This window comes from Mirounga leonina, unplaced genomic scaffold (genome assembly GCF_011800145.1).
Source record: "Mirounga leonina isolate KUSES-001 unplaced genomic scaffold, KU_Mleo_1.0 Mir_180, whole genome shotgun sequence".
NCBI lineage: Eukaryota > Metazoa > Chordata > Mammalia > Carnivora > Phocidae > Mirounga > Mirounga leonina.
This window is the reverse complement of record NW_023270469.1, coordinates 10,892,005-10,918,128: the sequence shown is the minus strand read 5'-3', so window position 1 is coordinate 10,918,128 and position 26,124 is coordinate 10,892,005. Positions and strand designations below refer to the sequence as shown.

General features: G+C 36.6%; 1 protein-coding gene across 1 annotated transcript in view; it reads left to right on the top strand.

The window, feature by feature from the left end:
• The window catches only part of CNTNAP4 (contactin associated protein family member 4), a 257,652-nt gene that overhangs the window by 197,427 nt on the left and 34,101 nt on the right, over positions 1 to 26,124 (top strand). Inside the window, exons 13-15 of the mRNA XM_035024744.1 lie at positions 412 to 609; positions 5,025 to 5,181; positions 9,911 to 10,038. Of these exons, the coding sequence (XP_034880635.1) occupies positions 412 to 609; positions 5,025 to 5,181; positions 9,911 to 10,038 (483 nt within the window). The remainder of the gene's footprint in view (positions 1 to 411; positions 610 to 5,024; positions 5,182 to 9,910; positions 10,039 to 26,124) is intronic.

Sequence of the window (26,124 nt, the reverse complement as noted above, 5' to 3'; positions counted from 1 at the left end):
ATGCTTTATAATTATAATAGGCATCTGTTTTTTTTTCTTTTCTAAAATAAAATCACGACGCATCTTTAAAAAGTAGAATATTGGATTCGATGAAATGAGATGTGTCACAAATTTTAATAATTTGTTTCCTTAATATTTTTCACCGTAAACATTTTCTGGTTAAATTATCTACAAAAGTAAAATAAAGTCACTGCAAATGCATGGCAGTCGTATAAACTTCAGGGAAAAGAATCACTTTGCTATAATTTAAAAATTTTAAGAATCCATTTGTATTAATTCTACCTCTCAGAGAGGTTTGATGACTAGAAAAATTTGACTCAGATAAAAGGTGATTTTGATTTTCTTTATTTATTTTAACTTTTGCAGACTAGTGATGGTCTCCTCTCTTTCTTCCCCATTTCTGCATACAAGAAACTGCATGGACCGTCATACAGCACAATGGCTCTGACCTAACAAGAGTCAGAAACACTAACCCAGAGAACCCATATGCTGGGTTTTTCGAATATGTGGCCAGCATGGAGCAGCTCCAGGCCATAATTAACCTTGCGGAGCACTGTGAACAGGAGCTTACCTACTACTGCAAGAAGTCACGACTTGTCAATAAACAAGGTAAGGAAACTGAGGCATGTGTCCTGCTGTGCACCTTGCACCGTGCACTTGACCTCACCAGCTCCTGTGGATATTAATGATGCCAGGGTGGTGGCATATAGCCCCTTGAGAGTGTCTGCCCCCTGTACGCTTAGCAAACATGTCACAGTCTGGAAGCCACAGCAATGCTTTTGCCTGAAGAAAAGAACAAGATCAATTTACGCTGGGCTTTGTTCAAAGCCTTGATTGCCTTCAGAGTCTCTTTGTGGCCTTCATCAGATAACTCTACAGAAAAGGGCTTCATTGGGCTCCTCGATGGATGCTCAGTGTTTGTCCCTTATAAAGGGCAAGTGACATTTATGGTTTGTTCTGTCATGCAAAAGAGCTAACGAAAATATGATTGACTTTTCTGAAAGTGACTGTTCTGTGGGACTCTTCATGGATTGTTGGCACTTAGCTGCTGGGTAAAACTGTAAATTAGAATAGATTGCCGGAAACAGTTTATTCAGCAATTTAAGTAGAAATCAGAAAACCTCTTTTAACTCTTTCTTTTATTCTACTTTTAATAACTCCTCAATTCTGTTTTTGGTTTGTTTTCCCTTTAGAACATCTCATTATGTGCCAATATCTTGGGTCCCCCCGGTTTTGCCTTAGTGTGGACCTTACTGACGCTCTTGAATTACTGCAGGAACTTTCCAGCCGGCCTCCTGTAGGCATCTCTCCATACCTTCTCACCACGCAATACGCACTCTACGACGGGAATTAACCTCTAAGAAACTCTGCTTCCATCATGACACTTTTCTACTTACAGAGCCTGGGACCTTCCTCTTCTCTGTCTGTCCCAAACAGACTCTTCTCTCTAGATATCATAAGTGCATATTCTGGACCCACACCCTGCTTAGGCCAGTTTGATGCCACTCCCCAACACACTGTTTTCTGGCAGCGATATCGAGGTGTATTTTTCTTTAGAAATTAGAGATGATTCTAAGACATCTGCATGATAAAGCCACTTGGTGAATGTTTACCCCTGCTTGTTATCTTAAGAGAGGTCCGGATAGCATGACAAGAATTTTAAGAGACGTGCATTTCATATGTGAATGTCATATGTCATGTAGATCAAGCAGAAAGATTTTGAACTCTTGGGATGACAATTGAACCCGTCGTTTCTAGTTAAGCACCTTTTCTACTTACTCTCCACCCACAGAATATAATTGGATTATTCTCTCCCTTTTGCCTGGCTTCATACCCTCTCCTCCTTCTTTGCCTCCATCTTCTTCTATTTCATAAGGTCCTCTTCTGGCCTTTTACCCTTCCCATCTTGCTGGTCTCCCCTCAAATCTTTTCCCCTTGAAAGCTCAATCCCACTTATGAATGACCATCAGATAGTTGTAGTGCAAAGAGCATAAGATTTAAAGGCAGGGAGAGATGTAAGTTCAAATTCCAGGGCTCTTATTGATTAAGTAGAGAGCTTGGATAGATGAGTCTTTATCAGCTTTGCTTTCTCTTCTATGACACAGGGCCAGTAATGGGGTGTGGCGGTGATTGGGTGGCATGACACAACACATACACAGTGCCTGAAGTGACCTTCTCTTCCCAGCTCTCTGGTGCATCACGGTTATAGTTAACATAGCAGTTTAGTAGGCGAGCGATTGTTCAGTTCATTGTTGCTAAATATTGATCTTGGAATCTAAAAACATAGATAAACAAATATGGAATTGTATTCTAAGAATGAGAACCTTAATTATAGAAGGATAAATGAATGGGATGCAACAAAATGAATTGCTTAATTAGAAAAGAAAGATAAAAGGGAAGACAAACATCAAAGTCACAAATGAGCCAAACTCTGAAAGAACCAGAAAACAAAATCCCCACAGGGTTAGTGAGCAAGCACCACACGAAGAGGGCAATATAGAGCGTGAAGGAACCCCTACCTTCATGGCCAGTGGTGCCCATGTATCTTTTGCTAAGACTCTCCTGGCGTTTCAGCCAGGCTTCAGAGCCACTAGTAAAGAAAATAACTTCTAGAAAAGGCCACTGAACAAAGGATGATGATAATTGTTAAATACACAGATTTTCCTCAGGTCCATCACCCTAGAATTCATGTAGAATGAACTTGAGTTGGAAAAGAGAGAGAACAATTTGGATTTTGAGTTCACAATAAGAAATACATGGAGACGAACAGGAAGGAGGTGTAAGACAAGTTAAATTTACAGTTTCAGATCTTGAAGATATCGAACTTTTAAGTAATAATGGTGCCATTACTGTGGATGAATAAGGTGGGATGTGTATGTAAATACATTTTCAGCAAGCTGTGGAGCTGTGACTCCAAGTCATTTGGTATTTTAACTACAGGAAGTGGAACGTCTGACCATGATCACCGATATTTTATAATTTTAAATTTTAGAAGATTTTATTTATTTGAGAGAGAGCGCACAAGCATGGGGAGCGGCAGGCAGAGGGAGAGGGAGAAGCAGGCTCCCCACTGAGCAGGGAGCCCGATGTGGGACTGGATCCCAGGAACCTGGGATCATGACCTGAGCCGAAGGCAGACGCTTAATGACTGAGCCACCCAGGCGCCCATTGTAATTTTAATTTTTAACTTAAATAATTTCTCATGATTTTCTTCGTTCTTTCTTATACTTATTTAAATTCTTTTTTTTTTTAATTTTTCTTTCTTTTTTTTTTTTTTTTTATTCATGAAAGTCAGAGAGAGAGAGAGGCAGAGGGAGAGAAACAGGCTCCCCGCCTAGCAGGGAGCCCGATGCGGGACTCGATCCCAGGACCCTGGGATCATGACCCCAGCCGAAGGCAGACGCTCAACCATCTGAGCCACCCAGGTGCCCCTATACTTATTTAAATTCTTTAGGACACTTCAAAAAGTCTTAAAGGGAACCAAATGTATTTAGTACATTTAAAACATTCAGTGGTGTCTATTTTATAGGGAGGATCAGAAATTTAGAGGTGACAATATTATTCAATATTTAGAAATAATTTATTTTCTTTTTAACCTATGAACACAATGTTTTTTTTTAATTTTTTTATTGTTATGTTAATCCCCATACATTACATCATTAGTTTTATATGTAGTGTTCCATGATTCATTGTTTGTGTGTAACACCCAGTGCTCCATGCAGAATGTGCCCTCCTCAATACCCACCACCAGGCTAACTCATCCTCCCACCCCCCTCCCCTGAACACAATGTTTTAAACAATATATTGAAAAATATCTATTAAATATTTCAAGGTGGGTTTCACCGTCTGTTGATGAGTTAATCCTGTAATTAAAAAAAAAAGATGAAAAATCTTGATTTTAATGTCTCTGTCCATACACAAGCTTCCAATTAACTCGAGTTTTTTGGCGTGATATGGGCTGGTATGTATAGTAACACTGGGAGAAGAGTTGTTGGTATTAGTAGAGGTTCAATCTAATAGTAAGTTGTTATAAGTATTTTCTTTCTTAGGTAAGGGAGAAATTAGTACAAGTCCCAGATTTTCAGTAAGGCTCATGGCAATAACTTAGAAGTTTTGAAAGTCAACAGAAAAATGATCTAACACCTTTGAGGAGCTGACTGATTTGATGTCACATTCTTCTCATGCCCTGATTATCAAACGACTGTGATTTTTCCTCTCTACCTATTGTGTTTTTTTGAAGACAGTTGGCCTGCATTCCTCACCTGAATGTGCTGTCTATTCTTTACTCTAGTTCTTTGGCATCATGTTTAGTCATAACTCTAAGAAGGAGCTGGAAGCTGAACATTCATCATAGAAAGAAATGCATTTGGCTAAGGGAAATTCTGTTTTTGAGTGTAGTGTTTGCTTCAGGCATAAAGATCTTTTAGTGTTATTTCTGTAGTCTCCAAATAAATAGCCAAGCCATTAAATGGAAGAAAAAAAAATACATACTTCCAAATAGATCTTAAATCATAACAGGGGAATGCCATATCATGCCTAATGTTTAATAAACAGCCAATATGATTTTAGCCAATAAATATATTGAGATAAACCACTGACTTTCCATAATGTTTTAATGGGCATTTCATGATCTCAACTCAAATTTGTTCCTGATATGTCAATTACTATGGTTTATATTTTAATATCTTCTTGTTTCAAAAATTATTTTTAAAGAGAAATAACATAGGTGAACTGCTCTCAAAACATTTTTTAAGTACCATGCCTGAACTAAATAGGAACTGCTGATTTCTTTCCTACTTAAAGAAAAATACATTTTCCTTTTAAGCTTAAATAATAAAAAATTTTTTAAAAAGCTTTCTTAAGGCAATGCCAGCAAGAGCCATGTTTGGAATATCACTGCATCAAATCAATCTTTCTTTTCCTTCTCTTACTCTTCTGAATGATTTGGGAAGGAAGCGACTGGCCTGGGCTGGAAGGCTGTGGGGCATAGAGCAGATGTCACATTTCTCACATTTGTTTTTCAGATGGAAGCCCTCTGAGTTGGTGGGTTGGCAGAACCAATGAAACGCAAACGTACTGGGGAGGTTCTTCGCCCGACCCTCAAAAATGTACATGTGGATTAGAAGGGAACTGCATTGATTCTCAGTATTACTGCAACTGTGATGCTGACCGGAATGAATGGTGATTTCCATATGATTTCCTTATGCAAAATAAAGTTTATATTTAAAAATGACTCACTCAGAACATATAGTGTAGTGAGGCAGATACTGAACAAATTAGTACAATGAATAAATTAAATAAAGGTGTGTTTTGATGAAATCTGTTACAATCAATCTGAATCCTAAAAGTTAAGACCAATATTTTTTTTTAATTTTTTGATAGTGGGCCATAAATCATTACATTTTATTTTTGTAATAAGATGAAATAGAGGCATCTGTTTCTTGTTTCCTCTTCATTATAAGTCAGTTATCATTCTCTTTAAAATTAAGTGTAATTAAGAATTCTGTTACTCTCAAAATATATTTACAAGCATTAATTACTAAAGGACATTTCTTCAGTAATCTGCCTATAAAACCTTTAAACAAGTGAACTTAGAATTTCTTACAATTATTTGAACATGTAGCTCTTTAATTTTTTTAAGGACAAACCATGCTGCAAAGAACTAATATTCTATTTATTATATCTTGAAAAAGGAAATCTAAAACATTTAGGGATTTTAAAACTGAGTCTGAAAGAGTCTTTTAAGTAGAAGTCTTACGTATATGTTTGCCTTTGAAAAATTAAAAAAGATATTATATTTGAGACTAGAGTTGAAATGTACATTGATTTTATTTACTCACGAAGAGAAATGTTTTTCAGGTTTTTTTTAAAGGTTTATTTATTTATTTGACAGAGAGAGATAGCGAGAATAGGAACACAAGCAGGGGGAGTGGGAGAAGGAGAAGCAGGCTTCCTGCGGAGCAGGGAGCCCGATGCGGGGCTCGATCCCAGGACCCTGGGATCATGACCTGAGCTGAAGGCAGACACTTAATGACTGAGCCACCCAGGCACCCCTGTTTTTCAGTTTTTATATTCACATTTCAACATACCATATGCATATCCTACATCCTACATAAGCAACTCTGTACATAAGAGTTATTTTTAAAAATACTAATAGTCTGGCACAAAAATCATTGATTTGGTTACAGAATGTACATTGATTTCAGTAACTTGTTAATTGAGCTCACATTTTGAGCTGTGTGATACTCTGTGTATTTATTTGGCAAACATCAAGGCTGTATTATATTAAAAAACAGATTCTTTTAGGATACCCTAAAAGGAGGTATCCATATGGAGTCATGATTAGACTTCTAGTGTTAACATGTTTGGTATGAAGAATATTGTCTTGCTTGCTTGAGCTCCAATTTTTCAGAATATCTACTTCCTTTAGAAGGCACTCTTTCTCTCACTGCCTTCACACACACACACACACACACACACACACACACACACAATGCCTACACAATAATAGTGTATTTTAAAATGCAAATAAAATGCTAATAGCAATGCTTAACTGGAAAAAAATTCACCTAATCACCAAGAATTCTCCAATGCCTCTATAACATATTATTCATCAAAAATAATTTTTAAAAAGAAAATTTTGAAACTTCTCTTTTAAATTCTGCTCATTGTGAAGTAGCTTGTATAGAGCTAACCTTCCTCAGATACATTTATAATTCCAGGAAATATATTTATAAAAACACCTACTTGAAGAAAGTGGGGAACAACCAAATGTTGTGGGGGGGACCTGGACCCTTGAAGAAGGGAATCCAAGTGGATGAGAAGATGTTTACATGCCTTTTCCCATGAGGGCGCTAACCAGACCACATGCCATGAAGTGGTTAGGGCTCTAAGGGAATACTAGATCTTTTTGGCTTGAGGTAGCCGAGGACAAAATTTGGGGCTGCCAAAATGACTAAAAATTGAGGAGGGAGTAGAAATCCCAGAAAGAAGAAAGTACCTGGGCGGAGTTCAATCTATCACCCCTACTCAGATCCCTGGCTGCCCTGCACTGCACATGCGCAGGGGAGGTTTCTAGGAACCACGCAGACAGCTAGAGCTGGGAAACTGACCAAGCTCTAGAGACATTTCAGCGGCTACCACCAGAGGAGAGACAGAATTTGGAGTTTAAGTCTCACTAATTGAGATGGGCTTGTAAACCCCTTTGCTTTCCTCAGAAATGACAGAGGGTTCGTGTCTTCACAGCAAAGACTGTGTCCCAAAACTGAATACGATTGAAAACTAAAAAGAAAACTGATGCCAGCCCACCTAAGATGGTATAAAACCAAACCTCCACAATTTATTATGATAAGACTGTGATTTAGCTGTGGAAAAAAAAAAAAAAAGGAAGTCTTCAGAGAATGATAACAGAATCCAGAGTCTCTATAGTGTATCACTCATAATATTCAGAACATTGTAACAGTTGTTATATATTCCCAAAAAGAGTAAATTTGATCCAAAGTTAAGAAAAATAATAGTAGTTATTAGAAATAGACTCTGGGACACTGATGTTTGATTAGTAGGCAAAAACTTTAAAGCAGCTATTATAAACATGCCTGAAGACTTAAAGGTAAAAATAACCGCAAGTGAAGAGAGGGCATACTGAGCAGATAAATGAGAACTGTATTCAAGAAGCAAATACATTTTGGAATAGGAAAGCACAACATCTGAAGTGAAAACTTTCCTGGAAGGACTTGAAAATAAGATCTAGCAGAAGAAGTCTTCAATGAACCTGAAGACAACTTAATCAAAATCATTAATCTGAGGAACATGGCAGGTGGGGTGAGGGGGAAGGTTGGAAGAAACATTAACAGAACCTTTGTGGATTGTGAGAAAATATCAGTGATTTAACAGGCAAGAAATCAGAGTCCCTGAAGGATAAGAAATAAAACAAGGCAAAAACTATTTGAAAAAACAATGGCTGGAAATTTCTCAAATTTGTTTAATAAACGTCTGTGGTAGCAAGTCCCCAAGATGGCCCTCCATGAGCCACACTGCCAGTTATTCACACCCTTGTGTAATTTCCTCCCTGTGAGTGTCGCCTGGACCTTGTGACTTGCATCAAATAAATAGAATATGATAAGAGGGCGAGAGTCACTTCTGAGATTAGGTTCCAACAGACTGTGACTTCTGATTTCTTTGCACCTCTTTCCCTGACTCTTGTTTTGACAAAGCAGTCTGCCATGTTGTGAGCTGTCCTGGGGAGAGGCCCGGGTGGCAAGGAATTGAGGCTGATCATCAACCAACAGCCAGTCAATAGCCAAGGCCCTCAGTCCATCCAGTGGCAAGGAACAGACTACTGCCAACAACCAGCCACTGGAGCGAGCTTGGAAGCAGATCCTCCCCGTGCCAAACACTGAGGTGACGGCATTTGTTGCCAGCAGTTCAGTTGTAGCCTCGGAGGGGCTCTGAGCCAGAGTATCCTGTTAAGCTCTGCCCAGATTCTTGACACAGAGAAACTAGGGATCATAAATGTTGTTTCAAGTCACCAAGTTGTAGGATACTTTGTTATGCCATAGCCCATATATAACATAACATCAATGTACAGATTCCAGAAACTCAGAGGGTCTGAAGCAGAATGAAACAGAGAAAACCACACTTTGGCTTATTGTTCAGTTTGCTAAAAAATAAAAAATAAAAAACCCAAAAGAACAATGATCAAGATAAATATTTTAAAAGCAGCCAGGTTGGATAGATCTGGTGGAATATATTCCATGCAGGGGAACAAAGGTACAAATGCAGGCTGACTTCTCATCGGAAACATGGGTCAGAAGACAATGGGATGATACCTTTGATGTGCTGAAAGAGAAAGCAATGTCAACCTGGAATTCTATACGAAACAAATAGATATTTCAAAAATGAAGGCAAAATAAAGTCCTTTTCAGATTAAACAAATGCTGAATTTGTTACCCACAGAACTGCACTATATGAAATACTAAGAGAAATTCTGTAGGCTAAAGAGAAATAATGCCAGATGAAAACTCAGATCTTCAGGAAGGAAGGAATGAAGAACACTGGAAATCATGAATATGTCAGTAAATAGAAAAGCCGGGGTTTAAATTCAAAAAGAAAATTTACCATTTAACTGTATTATAACATCTATGACATCTAGATTTAAAATATATGACAGCAGTAGCCCAAGGAACAGGTGTGTATTGAGGGGGAATGTGGGCAGGGGGTAAGGATATTATTCTGTAGTCAGCTTCTAATATTTTATATTGAGTAATATAACACAAAATCTAACTAAAGTGGATGAATTAAAGATGCATTATGTAAGGATCCATAAAGCAAACATTAAAATACTGTAAACAGACATATAGCTAAACAGTGAATAAAAATAAAATTGAATACAAAGAAATATGGAGTAAACCAAGAAAAGTAGGAGAGAGGAAGCAGAAATACAAGAAATCCTATGGGAAAAAATAGAAACAAATACCAATTTAGTAGATCTAAAACTGCAGTATCAGTCATTACACTAAGTGTAATTAATCATTTATTTATGTATTTATTTATTTTCTATTTCTTTTTGTTACTGAATTGTAATTGGCATACTATATTGTATTACCTGCAGGTTTACAACACAGTGATTTAATGCCTTCATACATTACAAAATGATCACCTTGCTGTAAACAGTCTACTTAAAGAAAATGGTCAACTGAATTTCAAAATCACCAACTATAGTCAGTCTGCAGGAGACATTAAACTGTGGCCATATTTTCACTCAAATGGGCAATTTGATCCTTGTTCTTTTGCATGTGCAGACTTATCTCAGAATATCTTGGCTTTGAAATGCAATAAGGGCTATTGCTTATTTTATAATTATGTTAATCAGAATAATTTTAAGAATTTTGTTGTTGTTACTGTTTTTTAGGACCAATGACACCGGATTCCTTTCTTATAAGGAACATCTGCCGGTGAGGAAGATAGTGGTTACAGACACGGGCCGACCGCACTCAGAAGCAGCTTATAAACTGGGACCTCTGCTCTGCAGGGGAGACAGTAAGTGCTGGCAGTGGGCTGTAAACATGGCTGAGCACAAGTCATGTTTCTATCATAGAATAATTAATCACACGTCTGTTGTGAAAATGCATGAGCAGTGCCTGAGGTAATTCTTCCAGTCAGTCAACAAACAAGGTACCCTTATAAAGTGCAAAGCCCTGTAATAAATGCTTGGTGGCAAGCTTTGTTCAGATTCTAAGAGAAAGAACCCACTAAGCATCTCAATTTGATTGGTTTGTAAACATATCCCAGCATTCCTAAATGTCTGCATGCCATCGTCCATCTAGGAAAGCCTCAGTGCTGCGTAAAATTGTGAAGAATGTGAGTTTTCTACTGTTGGGCCTGTGGTGAAATTAGAGCATCAGTAGAATCAAATGCCAGTTTTATCAAACATATTTCAACTTTTAAATCTCTTTTTTTTTCCAGTTTGTGTGTCTTTGTGTTTACGTTAAATCAATGGGACGTACTATTTTGTATATTCAATGTATTAACACTCTAAACCAGAATTTTAAAATTCAAATATAGTTTCACAGAAAATATTTATTTTCAGCAGGGAATGAAATGAGTATACATATCCATACATATGGAGACTGATGTATTAATTATTTATGCTTTTAGTTATTTCCAGGACTTAAAATGGGAATGGGAGAAACATTTATTTATGTTAAAAAGATACCCTACAATAAAATTTTATTCCAGGAGCTCAACATAGGAGATGATCTAACAATGCAGTGGATTGATGGGGATACATAGCAGAAGTTGCTTAGTTAAAAAGCAAAGCTGATACTGGCCTATAAACATTTATATACACTTGTAAAAAACTGTCTGCCATTATACCTACTATCCCTAATCTTTGGCATCTCTACTTGCTGTTCTGCCAGTAGGCCTCTCACAATCACATGAAGATGACATAGGATATTGCGTGGAGAGAAAAATTATGTGCAGAGAGATGAGGTTGTAAGCTCAGGATGCATTCAGGGGAGTACAATGATTTTGTGACTATAGAAAATTGTTCTGTACGTCACACACAGTTTTCAGTGCTGGCTCTGATCTTAACCCTTCAGGGGCCCAGGCTGGCTTCCTCCCTCCCCCTTATTCCATTTGCTATCATCCCTGGGGAAGTGTCTGCTTTGACCGAGGTCACTACACCAGTCCTTAGGGCTTCTTTCTTACAAATTTCCTGCCATGAACTTGAACACATAGCACCTTTTCATTCAACGGAAGTGATTCTCCATGGTAGGTAGTTTTTCCCTCTCGGTGGACATTTGGCAATGTCTGGAGATGTTTTTGGGCTGTCACAGTTGTTGGGGGGTTGAATGCTACCGGCATCTAGAGGGAGAGGTGAGGAATGCTGGTAAATATACTATGATGTGCAAGACAGCCCTCCGCAGCAATGAATGATCTGGTCCAAAATGTCAGTAGTGCTGAGGTTGAGAAACCAGAAAATTAAACTTTTGTGGCCACGGGGATGCAGAGGTATATGGATTTACAAACAGTTTAAGTATTTAGAGACCTGCTAAGTAATTTCTAAGTTATTAATGAAACAGTAATTGAGAGTTTCCTTGGCCTTGTCTTGTACATCTATTTTAGGCTTAAGGCTCATCCCCACATAAAGTCGTAGGACTGTTCTCTGCATGGAGGGCTCTTTCTTATTCTATCAGTCAGAAGAGCGATGGCTACAGAACAATGAATGCCCCCTTTTCTGTATATGGGAAATCTGCGGTGCCTTGGGCACATTGTTTTTTCTTTCCAACTGAGATAGACTGGGTGGCTAAGGGGCTTCTAGATATGGAATCATGCACAGTGGGCCTTATAAGCAGAAGAAAGGTATGTGGACACTATCCTGAGGGCACTAGGACCTGAACATTGGATAATTTAAGGCTGAGAAATAGCTTGATCTTCATGATCCAACTGAAAGCATGAAGACCAGGTATAAATCTAAAGACCAGCAAAGTGACCTTTGATGTAAGACAGGAAAAATGATAAGGGCTTCAACCACACAGTGGCATGCGGCTTAAGGAGGGTCTCACATACAGAGGGAAATTCAATATGATCTAGAGGAGGGTTGAGGTTGAAGGGGTGTGAAGACGATCTCTGGCTTTCTGATCTAAATAAAGTCGCTGAGGATCATTCATTGAAACAGTAGGATGCTAGTCCTCTTCACTGAGACAAAAGAGCTTTGAGATGTTCTTTGACAGAAAAATGGAAAAATGAGAATGAAAAAAAATTGACATTTAGGTTTTCTCCCACAAGCTAGAGATGTTGAAAATTTTATATCTAGCCATGTTTTGGTAGGAAAGAAGACAGAAGCCTTGAAAAAGCAGGACAAATCAAACAAAAATGAGTGTGAGTCCTTACTGGTCCCAAATAGAGCTTATCCCTAATTAATTGGTACTGTCTTTTTCTACATCCTTCTTTCATCCTTTTTTTTTAAAGTGCAGGTGATTCTGAAATCCCGTGGGACTGCTGCTATTACTGTGTGGTGTCAGAAGTCGTAGATTACATTGTTAGGGGTTTGACGTAAAGCACAGCCTGAATGATAAAGCCCCATTACTGTTGTGCTGGCAGACACAAAACTTCGTAAATGCCGGTGTCCTTAAGGAATTTATTTATCTATGAACATGGAAATCCATTTCTTGAAAATATATGTGAAAAGTAAATGGCCGAATTCAACATCCTATTTATGATAAAAGCCAAAGTAGGAACTAAAGAGAACATCCTCAATCTTTTAAAAGGCATCCATGAAAATCTGACCGCTAATACCATACTGAGTAGTCAGACTTGAAATGCTTTCCCTCGGGCGCCTGGGTGGCTCAGATGGTTAAGCGTCTCCCTTCGGCTCAGGTCATGATCCCAGGGTCCTGGGATCGAGTCCCGCATCGGGCTCTCTGCTCCTTGGGAGCCTGCTTCTCCCTCTGCCTCTCTCTCTCTGTGTCTCTCATGAATAAATAAATAAAAATCTTTAAAAAAAAAAAAAAAGAAAAAAAAAGAAATGCTTTCCCTCTCAGAGGAGGATCAAGGCAAGGATGTCTGCTCTCACCTCTTCTATTCAACATCATACTGCTAGTCCTAGCACATGCAATAAGAAAAGGCATTCAAGGCATGTAGATCAGAAAGATATAAAATGTTCTATTTATAAATGATCTGGATTTCTGGGTAGGAATTCTGTAAGAATTTCTTTTTCTTTTTAAAATGAGTTTAGCAAGATCACAGGATGCAAGGTCAATATTCAAAAATAAATTATATTTCTGTATTTTCCTAATAAGAACTCTAAATTGAAATTTAAAAGCACTTTTTACAGTAGCACCAAACATATTAAATACTTTGGCATAAATATAACAAAATTACATAACATTGATGAGAAATCATTAAAGAAGAACTAAGTAAAAATAGGATAGTTGTAGATTGAGTCAATATTGTTAAGATGTCAATTTTTCTAAAATTGATACACATATTCAGTATAATCCCAATCAAAACCCAGTAGGTGTTTTTCTTTTTCCTTTTTTTCTTGTAGAAATTGGCAAGCTTATTCTAAAATGTGTACAGAAAAGCAAAGAATAGTCATGTGAGTAGATAAATAATTAAGGTAACTAAAACATTTTGAAAAATAAAAATAAAGTTTGAGACTTATACTCCCTGATTTTAAGACATATTACAAAACTACAGAATTCAAGACGATGTGATACTGACATCAAGATAGAGAAGTAGATTGAAAGAACAGAATAGAGAGCCCAGAATATATATATGTTCAGTTGGTTTTGAAAAAGCTGCCAGAGCAACTCAATGGAGAAAGAATAGTCCATTTCAAGAAATAGTCCTAGAATAATTTGAAACAAAACAAAACCAAAAAACCAAAAATCTCAACCCATACTTCAAACTGCATACAAAAATAACTCAAAATTAACCATGCACTTAAATATAAACCCACAAACTATAACATTCTTTAGGAAAGTATAGGAAAAAAATCATAGTGATCGTGGTTAGGCATAGACTTTTTAGATATAGCCGACCAAAAGCATGATCCATAAAAATGTTAAAACGATAAATTGAGTATCACCAAATTTAAAAACTGCTTTTAAAATGACATTGTTAAGAAAATGAAAAGAAAAGCCAAACACTGGGAAAAAAAAATTTACAAAATAAATATCTGAGGGGTGCCTGGGTGGCTCAGTCATTTAAGTGTCTGACTCTTGATTTCAGCTCAAATCATGATTTCAGTGTCCTGGAATCAAGGCCCATGTTGGGCTCTGCTCTCAGTGGGGAGCCTGCTTAAAATGCTTTCCCTCTGCCCCTCCCTCTACTCAGGTGTCTCTCTCTATCTAAAATAAATAAATCTTTAAAAAAATATATATGTATATACACATATATTTATCTGATAAAGCCTAATGTCTATGATATAGAAAGAATTCTCTCACAGATCAATATTAAAAAAAAATTCAAATTAAGAAGTGGGCAAAACATTTGCACATGCACTTCATCAGAGAAAATATACAGGTTTCAAAAAGCACATAAAAAATTCTCAGTCTCCTTAGTCATTAGGAAAATGTAAAATAATACCACAATGAGAATAACCATTAAAATGGCTAAAATTAAAAAACAAAAACCCCGACAATACCAAATGCTGGTGAAGATACGGAATAACTGGAACCCTCATAGCTGGTGCAAATGCAAAATGTTACAGCCACTTTGAAAAATAGTTTGGCAGATTATTTTACAGGTTAAACTCATATTTACCATATGATCCAGCAGTCCCATTCCTAGGTACACAAGAGAAATGAAAAACCTGTATGTAAAGTTTTATATTAGCTCTATTCATAGTCTCCTAAAACTGGATACCACCCAAATGTCCATCAACTAGTGGTTGACTAAACTTCCCATTTTACTGTGGTGTATCCATACTATACAGTGGAATACTACTGAACAATAAAAAGAAATGGAGTATTGATACATGCAACAACATGAATGAATCTCCAGTGCTTTATGTTAAGTGAAAGAAGCCTTATGTAAAATACTACATGCTGGACTATTATTCAATAACTAAGATACTGTGGAAAAGGCACAATCATGGGAGCAGAAAAAGAATCTCTGTAACAGCTTCAGGTGAGAGGAATTTTGCAAAGGGGAACAGGTGAAGGACATGTTCTTTTTTTTTCTTCTGTGTGTCCTTTTTTTTTTATTAACATATAATGTATTATTTGTTTCAGGGGTACAGGTCTGTGACTCGTCAGTCCCACACAATTCGCAGCACTTACCACAGCACACACGCTCCCCAACGTGAAGGATGCGTTCTGTATCTTAAGTGTGGTGGTGGTTTCATGGCTTTATGCATTTGTCAAAATTCCTACACAAAGAAAGGGTGATTTTTATTACTGTAAAGTATCCTTCAATACATCTGACTCCAAAAAAAACAAAAACAAAACAAGCAACTACTATTATGAGTAGTTATAATTATGGTTGTTTAATTTTTTGCCTTTTTTAGAGCAATTTTAGGTTTATAACAAAATTGAGAGGAAACTCATATATCCCCTGCCCACACACACGGATAACCTCTATTATTATCAACATCACTCACCAGAATGCTACATTTTTTTTTTTTTTTTTTTTTTACCAAGGATGATAATTGCTTAATTGAAAACTTGGTTCACTTAAAAAAAAATACCGTAGAACTAGGAGACACTGATGAAAAAAATTGACAACACAAACAAAGATATGCCATTCTCATGGATTGGAAGAATTAATATTGTTAAAATGCCCATATGCCAAAGCAATCTACAGGTTCAGTGGAATGCCTATGATAATACCAATTGTATTTTTCATAGAACTGGAACTAATAATGCTAAAATTTGTATGAAACTACAAATGACCCCAAATAGCCAAACCAACCTTGGGAAAGAAGAACAAAGTGAGAGGGATCACAATCCCAGATTTCAAGTATACTACAAAGGTATAGTAACCAAAACTGGTACTGGCACAAAAATAGACACATAGATCAATGGAACAGCATGGAGAGCCAGAAATAAACCCACACTTGTACAGTCAATTAATCTACAAGAAAGGAGGCAAGAATACACAATGGGGGAAAGACAACCTCTTCAACAAATAGTGTTGGGAAAACTGAACAACTGCATGCAAGAAATGAAAGTGGACCACTTCCTTACACCATACATAAAAATAAACTCAAAGTGGATTAAAGACCTGAATGTGAGACCTGAAACAATAAAACTCCTTAAAGAAAATACAGGCAGTAATCTCTTGTATATCAGCTTTAGCAGCATTTTTCTAGCTATGTCTTCCCAGGCAAGGGAAACAAAAGTAAAAATAACCTTTTGGGACTACACCAAAATAAAAAACTTTTGCACAGCAAGGAAAACCATTAACAAAACAAAAAGGCAACATTCTAAATGGGAGAAGATATTTACAAATGATATATCCGACAAGGGGTAATACCCAAAATATATGCAGTATAGATTATATATGCAGTACACGCACATGCATGCGCACACACACACACACACGAATATTACTCAGCCATGAAAAAGAATGAGATCTGTCATTTGTGACAACACAGATGGACCTAGAAGGTATTATGCTAAGTGAAATAAATCAGACTGAGATAGGCAAATGCCATATGATTTCACTTATATGTGGAATCTAAAAAACAAAACAAAACAACAGAAACAGACTCATAGATACAGAGAACAAAATGGTGGTTGCCAGAGGGGAGGGCAGTATGGGATGGGTGAAATGGCTAAAGGGGATTGGGAGGACCAGACTCTGATTATGGAATGAATAAACCATGGGAACAAAAGGGACAGAATAGGGAATATAGTCAATGGCATTGTAATAGTGTTGGGTGATGCCAGATGGTAGCTACACTTGTGGTGAACACAGCATAGTATAGAGTTGTCAAATCTCTATGCTGTACACCTGAAACTAATGTAACATTGTGTGTCAACTGTCCTTCAAAAAAAAAAAAAAATACCAGAAGTAAATTCATAAAACAGGAAAGGTTTTAGTAACACGGTTATTCTTCAAGACGCTTATAGAATCCTGCTGAATCTGTTTCTGATTTATATTAACTTTAGAAGCAAAAGAGTCAAAAGAAAGAATCATGGGAAAACATCTGGGTTTACTGGTTAATAGAGAGGTTCTAACTAGTGAGAGGGCATACCCATGTACTTTCCTTTCCCCCAGAAACAGTGGGAACATCCTCATTTTGAGGTACCATCCAAAGTCTTCTTGACTGGTAATCCCTCAACTTCAGCCTGCACAAAAATTAGCTGGAGAGCGTGTCAGCTGTGCTTGCAGTGTTTTCAGAACTCTCCCCAAATACTAAGGAGAAAGTGTGAATGTCCAGTATTGATGCACAGGGTTAAGGCTTTTTTGACATTCATCAGGAGGGACATCTACAAAGACCTTTCCCTACTTCTGCACGTCCTGCAGCAGAAAGAAACCTCATGGACCCCTGATGGCATCTGGCTCCACTACCCCTTCATTTGCTTTCCTTCATCCGCAAAATCTCCCCAAGCCGTTTACTGAAACCTGTGACACTCAGGTTCACAGCCTTCCGCCATGAAGCCTCCCACAGGTCTCTAGAGGACCTCGTCTTACACTTTCAAAGAATGTTGAAAAAACGACAAAGATATATTTTTCATACTGGCTTTTAATTATTTTTGAGCCTCTTAAGAGCAGATCCATTGCTCATTTATTATTGTGTTCCTGGCACCTAGTACATTACCTGTTACATGAAAGATAATCGATAAATAGCAGTTTATGAAAGAATGAGAATGATCCATCATATACAGCTCAAGAAACCTATAGCTTTGAATTATTTGTAAGAGACAGGAATAAGGTTTTGATTATATAAGCAATTAAATGATGTGCAAATATACTTTTAATGAAGAGCTTAGATTATATTGGAAGACTTATTCCAATTGAAAAATCACATAGTACATAAAAATCTAGTTCCATCTGAACCATTTTTCGTCAATACACTTGGGCTGTGGCAGCGAAAGTGTTTTCAAATGAGTACATGATACTACTTAATATTAATTGTTTTTGATTTTCACTTTTCTAATAGTACCGTGCCTTTATAAAACTGAAACACTTTCTACTTGGAGAAAAAAATATTTTGTGGTCTATTTTGTTTTGTTTTGTGTTCTGTTCTGACTTACATTGCTAGCTAGTAACTGGTAGTCAAGCTGTTTCACAAATGTGAGGGAACATTCTTTCTAACACTTCCAAAAAATTTCCACTTTTCTGAGACTGGCAATCCTGATAATTCTCAAGACTATAATAAGATGCTTTTGTGACAGTTTTATACACATGCATACCTTTATCTTTTGTTTTAAATATTAAATATTAGTGACTTAACTGATACAGTCATTATAAAATTTTAAGATATACAGAAATGTCAAAGAAAAGAGTATAATAATCACCAAGAGTCACACAGCTCAGAAATAATGATTAATACCAGCGAGTATTATTCCAGGCATTGCTAGGTATTTCTAGAGCAGGGTTTCCCAACTTCGGCACTCCTGACATTTGGCCTATTATGATTGGGGGCTGTTTGTGCATTGATGGACATTTAGCAGTATCCCTGGTCTCAACCCACTAGTAGCACCTTTCCCCTAGTTGTGACAACCAAATATGTCTCCAGAAATTGCCAAATGTCTCCTGGGGGCAAAATTGCCTCAGGTTGAGAAGCACTACCCTAGACAAAAAAAAATAGAAAAAGGGATTGAGAAATAAGTTTGCAAAATTTTATTAATAGAAATTGACAGAGAAAGGAGAAACCAAATGGAAGCCAAGGGAATTGCTTTACATTATTTATGTATCTCATAAATATATGTTCTACTTGAATGATCCCACTAAACTTTAAGAAAAGATTATGAAAATTTGAAAAGTTATAGAGTCACTAGGTTTCATATTAAATTCATTTTTAAATTTTGGACAGTATTGATCTATTGTGAAAAATGGGAAAAGTAACACTCATTTGCCCTCTTCTCTCCTTTTTCTCCCCCACCTGTCCTTTTGGTAGTTTTGCTGTTATTTCTATAGTTGATTCTTGATGCCTGCCACTAGTCTGTCATCATAGCCTCTCTATTCTTGAATGATTTTTTATTTTGATCTATTTCTTCTTGGATTGCCTTGTCAGGTAGCTGATGTTTTCTGTTTTTCCTCCAGGAAGACCCATGAGTGTTGCATTTCTTGAGTTTGCATGTGCTTGAGAATATTTGTTGCTTCAGAACTCTAAAACAAACTTTGCAGGTTTAACTTTATATTATCTTTTGGTAACAGCTTTAGTAAGAAATAATTCACATGCCTTACAATTTACCCATTTAAAGTGTACAATCTAATCATACTTTAGTATATTTAATCATTTTTGTATATTACAGAGTTATGCAGCAATCACCACAGCCAGTTTTGGAACATTTTCATCACCCCAAAAAGAAACCTAGTCCCATTGAGGAAACATTCCCTTTTTCCCTCCCACCCCGACACCAACCCCAGTCAACAACATTAGATGAAAACACAGAATATGTGGTCTTTGTGACTGGCTTCTTTCACTTAGCATGATAGTGCCAAGATTTATCCATGTTGTACCATGTGTCAACACTTCATTATTTTTTATGACCAGATAATATTCCATTGTATGGATAGGCTACATTTTGGTTACCCATTAATCAGTTGATGGACATTTGGGTTGGTTCCATTTTTTGGCTATTATAAATAATGCTGGTGTGAACATCTGTGTATGAGGTTTTGTGAACATATGTTTTCATTTATCTTTTTTCTTATATAATTCAGTTATCTTGAGTATATTTCTAGGAGTAGAACTTCTGGATTATAAGGTAACCTTACATTTGAACTTTTTAGAAACTGGTGTAACATTTTGGGGGGGGTCACCCTTTGTGACTTTCACCATTTGTACATACTTTTCTACTTTTGTCTGCACTGAGAGATGCAGTCATCTTCTCTTCCACAGCTTTTCTAGATATCTTTTGCTGACATTTCATTATGAAGTAGGGTTTTATTTTTATTCTTCCTCAAAATAGATTTGTGTGTGCTTTATTCTCAGATTTCTTTCAAATTTGAGAATATTTGCCTATTGCTTTAACAAAAAAAGTAGGCTGGATACATTTTCTTTCAGAAATTTGTGGATAGTGCTCCTTTGTCTCCTGATACTGAATATTGCTGTATTATGAAGACAAACTGGTTTTTTCACCTTCTAGATGACTGGCTTTTTCTAACTGAATACTTTAAGGAATAATTTCCCCTAAAGGCCAGTAACTTAACAAGGATACATCTCAGTGTTGTGCATTGGCATTAGTTTTTCCTGAAATTCGATGTGATGTGGTAAAATGTATAAAATGTACATTTTTAAGCAGTTTGTTGTTGCAAATGTGATCTAAATTTCTGCTCTCAGTTCATTAATCTGAACAAGATAATCTTTTCAACTCTGGCATTTGAATTTTTCTAACTATTTTATTCAGTGTATTTCTTTTTTTTAAAAAAAGATTTTATTTATTTTTTTACACAGAGAGAGGCAGTGAAAGAGGGAACACAAGCAGGGGGAGTGGGAGAGGGAGAAGCAGGCTTCCCGCAGAGCAGGGAGCCCGATGTGGGGCTCGATCCCAGGACCCTGAGATCATGACTTGAGCTGAAGGCAGACGCTTAGCAACTGAGCCACCCAGGCGCCCCTCAATGTATTTCTTCTCAGTTAATTCATTGTTGAAATTTTATGTCAGTTAAGGAACCCCCAAAACTTACATAGTTAGAAAAGATTGTTCTAAGTTTCTTGTTCTAAGAAATTCTTGTCAATAAAATTAGTTTTTTCATTTTGTCTGTATTGACTTGTTCAGCTGTCTGAGAAATCATAGCTGCCCAAAATGCATTAAATAATCACAGGTGCATGTAGGCAATAAATAACTTTGCAGAAATTACATTTGTAGACTGGAGAAAGATATTGACTAGTGATTTGGTTAATTTCTCTTCCATTCGAAAGAGTTCTGTTCCATTTGACAGACTACATATAAACCATTAAAAAGAGTGAGGATCAATTCCATTTCAACAGATAATCATATAATTTTGCAAGTTCCACTATGTCTGATAATCCTCTACCATTAAGAAATTCTTTTTAAGTTTTATATTTTTATTTTCTTTCCTTAGGTTTTCTTTATTTAATTTCCCTGAAGTTTCTTCACCTTTTTACCCCTTCCTCCTTTTCTTCTTCTTCCTTCTCTCTCCTGGCCCCCTCTTTCTACTTGTTTACTTAAGAATTTGAGTGTATTTATTAAGATACATATAATACAACCAAACTAGGAGCAGTTAATCCTTCTTATCGCTACTTTGACAAAGGAAATCTCATAATTTCATTCAACAAATATTTATTGAGCCCATACATTTTACTATGCCTTCCCCACATCCCAAGAGAAAGACAGACAGAGAGCACACACACAAAGGGAACAAAATAGACAAAAGTATCTGTATTCTTGGAGCTTGAGTTCTCTTGGGGGGGAGGTAGACAATATATAAGTAAAATATATGATATGATAGATGCTAGTAAGTGTTGTGAAGACAATATAGTTGAGGTGGGGGTGGTATGGGATTGGAAATTTTAAATAGAGTGGTCATAAGATGCTCAATAAGAAGGTGGCATTTGAATAAAAATCTGAAGGAAATAGGGAGCAAAGCATGTGTATATCTGGCAAAGAGTACTCTAGACAGAGGAAGAAGCCAGAGTAACCATGCAGAGATGGGAATGTTCATGGAACAGCAAGATGGTCAAAATGTCTGGAGCAGAGTGAGCAAGGAATAACAGAAGATATTCGAAGATCTGGTGGTCAGATCGTGGAGGGTTTTGAGAGGTCTTTATTTTTCAAATTCAATGAGATTGGAAAACATTAGAGAATTTTGAGTAGAGGATTGGTGTGATCTAATTTACATTTTAATGAGATTTAATGGGGAAGGTGGAAGCAGGGAGGCCATTTATGAGACCATATCGCCAACCCAGCTGAGGGATCATGGTGGCTTGGGCCATGGGCACAATAATGATAGTTGTAGTATGGGAATAGTTCAAAAGCAGAAGCAGTACAGTTTGCTGATGGATCAATGTAGGCTGCAGAAGAGTCAAGAATAACACAAGGTGTTTGGTCAAATAATCAGTTGGAGGCACAGAATTGGCATTAATCAAGAGGGAGAATATTGCTGGGGTCAAGGAGTTGGAGAAGAATATGAAGAACTCAGTTTTTGAACATATTAAAGTTGAGATGGAAGTGTTCAGGTAGAGATGTGGAGTTGTTAGTTTGAGAGTTCCAGGCTTCGGATATGTATTTGTAAGTCATCAGCATATTTAAAGCCATGAAATGGACCAGCAGGAGTCATTGTGGATGGAGAAGTGTAATGATAGGAACTGGGGGTGTTCCACCATTAATATGTTGAGGAGGTGAGGAGGAAGAAAGAAAAACAGAATTATAGCACTAATGAGAAAGGCAAAAGAGTGTTGGTGTTCTGGATCCAAGTGAAGAAAATGTTTCAAGGAGGGGAAAATAATAAACTATGTTAATTGTTTTCGATAGGTTAAGTAAGATGAGGACTGAGAATTGACAAAGGACTAGTAACTAGAATATATAAAGAACCCTCAGAAATCAACAGTGAAAAAAAGAAACAATCCAATTAAAATATGGATGTTATGGATTGAATTGTTTCCCCACCCCAAAGTTTATATGTTGAAGCTCTAACTCCAATGTAACTGTATTAAGTGGTAGGGTCTTTAAGGAGGTAATTCAAGTTAAATGAGGTCATAAAGGTGGGGCCCTAATTTGGTTGGACTGGTGTGCTTATATGAAGAGAAAGGGACCCCAGAGAGTTCTCTCTTCCCACCTGTGCACAGAGGAAAGGCCATGTGAGAAGGTGGCCTTCTGCAAGCCAGAGATATAATGGATAAAAGACATGAAGAGAGATTTCACTAAAAGGCCACAAATGGCAATTAAACACACAAAAAGATACTCAAAATCATTAGCTACTGGAAAATGTGTATCAAAACCACAATGAGATGTCACTGCATACCTTGCAAATGGCTGAAACAAAAGTAGTGACAGGAATTCAGCCAGGACATGAAGAAACCTGATCACTCACACATTGCTGGTGGGGATATAAATGATATAGCCATTCTGGAAAGGAGTCCGGCAGTTTCCTAAAAAGTAAAACGTTGCAACTCTCCATACGACTCAGGGACTGTATTCCTGGGCCTTATCCCAGAGAACTGAGAATTTATATTCATATAAAAACTTGTACCTGGGTGTTTATAGCAGCTTTGTTCGTAATTGCTGAAAACTAGAAAGAATCCAGATGTCTTTCAATAGGAGAATGGTCAAACTGATTTTCCATACATGGAATGCTGTTCAACAATAAGAAGAAATGAATTACTGACACACATAAACCTGTCTTATCTTCAGGGAGTAAATCTGAGTGAAAAATATGTTAATCTCAAGGGGCTACATACTGTATGCCTTTATTTATAGCACATTCTTCAGATGACCTCGGAGAACTGACTAGGGGTTGTCACAAGGTTACAGAAGGGGTGAGGCAGGAGAGAAGTGGGTGTGGCTATAAAAGAGAAGCATGAGGAATACTTGCAATGATGCAGATGTCCTGCATCTTGACTGGTATCAGTGTAAACATTCTGGTTTCAATAGTGTGCTATGGTTTTGCAAGATGTTACCTTTGGAGAAAACCAGCTAAAGGGTACACAGAATCTTTCTGTATTATTTCTTACAACTACATGAGAATCTAGAGTTATCTCAAAATAAAAATTCTAATGAAAGAAAGTATATTTCTGCCTTTTACAAATGATTCTTACACATTCTAGGAAGATCTGTTTGACTAGTAAATTATCCCTTGCCTTGGAGTTTCTATATTTTACTTCATTTTATTTACTTTAAAGAATGGTAGTGTTACCAAACTTACCGAGTTTTACACATTAAATATGCACAGCTCTTTACATGTCAATCATACCTCAATAAAGAAAGAAAGAAAGGTAGGGTTAGCATGTCATATGCATTCTACTTTTAAAAGTAAAACACAGCGCCTTAAAAAATAACAGCTTTTTCAAATATTGTCCTTTTTTAAAAACAGCTTTATTGTGATATAACTTATATACCATACAATTCATGTATGTAAAATGAACTACTTAATGGCTTATAGTATATTTATAGCATTGTATAATCATTACCGCAATCAATTTAAGAACATTTTTGTCACGCAAAGAGAACTCTCCACCCGTTAGCGCCTATCATTCTCCAATTGCCTTTCTCCCCAGTCCTAGAAAACCACTAATCTGCTTTTTGTCTCTATAACTGTTATTTTAAAAGGATAATCTATTCATGATATAAATAAAAGCTTAGCAGAAGGAATATTTTTTAAATTACTTCTAATCTTGGCATTTTACCTAGTTAATTTTCCTAAATGAGCTCTTTTTACTTTGTGTATGGAATTGAATCTTTCGTACCTCTTCTTCTTCTACGGATCCCATTATCCGTTACTTTTTTTTTTTTTTTTGAAAGATAAAAGGTGGAATTCCTGAAGGAATCTTTCCAAATTTTTAGTACCCTATACTGAATTGAATTGAAAATATATTAATTATGAATTACTTAAAATTATTTACTATTACTAGTGAATCACATAGAATAACACATCATGATTTGTTTTTGTTGGGCTAATAAAAGGGGTCTAACTCTCCTGACGAATCCAGCAAGTGATTGCATTCAAAGTTGCTACTGGTGCAGCTTAAGGATTTTTAAGCCACTTCAGCCAGAAACTCTTTCTTCAAAAGACCTGCAGCTTCCTGCTCGTGCCCGCCTGCTGGGCTCTGCTCTGCCACCCTCCCTCTCCCCTCCTTTCTCTGAGGCAGTTCACATTCTCCTGGGTGCTTCCTAATAGCACAGTCTGTAAAGAGCTGAGGTATCATATGCCATAAACATTATTCGATCATGGAAGTATTGGCCTTTGCTTTCTTTATAATTGTTTTGAATTAGCAGCAATTTCTTGCTCCAATAAAATGTTCTCTATTTTTTACCTATTGTGAATCTGCACAATAAGGTTTGCTAACTAGACAAAATAGGCACGATTATGTGTGTGAGAATGTTTGAGCTACCTAAGGTAATAAATTGTTTTCATTGCTGTAAAAGCATTCATTGTAAAGATAGCAGCAGTTCAAAGAGTTGTTCCTTTGTTTCAACCAGTTCCCTGAAGCCTTCGATAGGATGCTTTATTGGGTTAGTTGTGATATATAAATGAAACATCTGAAGTATTATGTTTTATAATGATATTATCTAATTTAGACCTTTAAGGAATTCTGAATGTTCTTTTAAATCTGACCAAATGAATAAGATTCAATAATATTCCATAATTTAGAGTTACAACTTTAATTTTCATGTATATCACATTCAACAGAAAGGCATTTAATCCCTTTTAAAAATGGGACAGGTAAGACCTTTTAAGAACACAAATGTGTTGTTATACCTGACTTGGTATTTTGCATTTTCTTGCGTTCTTTCCTAGAGATCCAAATGTCTCATCATAGAAATAATTGTAAAATGGAAATAAGGACTAGGCTTGTCAAACTCAGATAATAGGCAGTTTCATTTGGCTTTAGGGGGAAAAAAAGCCCTCAAAGTATATTCTCAGCTGAATAAATTCAACTCTAAAATTGTTCACAGATGAGCTGAGAATTGACTTTTGAATGAGGTCCCTAAGAAAAACAGAAAAAGTAAAATAGATACAACCACTGCTTGTTCGCTCCGAAATTTATACAAAATAAATTAAAATCTAAGGAACAGAGAGAATTGAGTCGAGTCTGTGATTTTTTAACTCTAGGTATCTGTTCCCTGCAAACATAACGAGCCATTGTTTTGAAATTACTGTTTTCTAACTTCAGCGGATCAATACGTCTTCGAGAAAGGTAGTTTAGGTAGAATTTTGTCCAGTGTTGTGAGTGTGTATGGAGGCAGTTGCTTCAAACTCAAGATACATGTTCATGGTTGATGTGTCGAGAACTTGCTGGTGGTAGCAGCATTACATAGT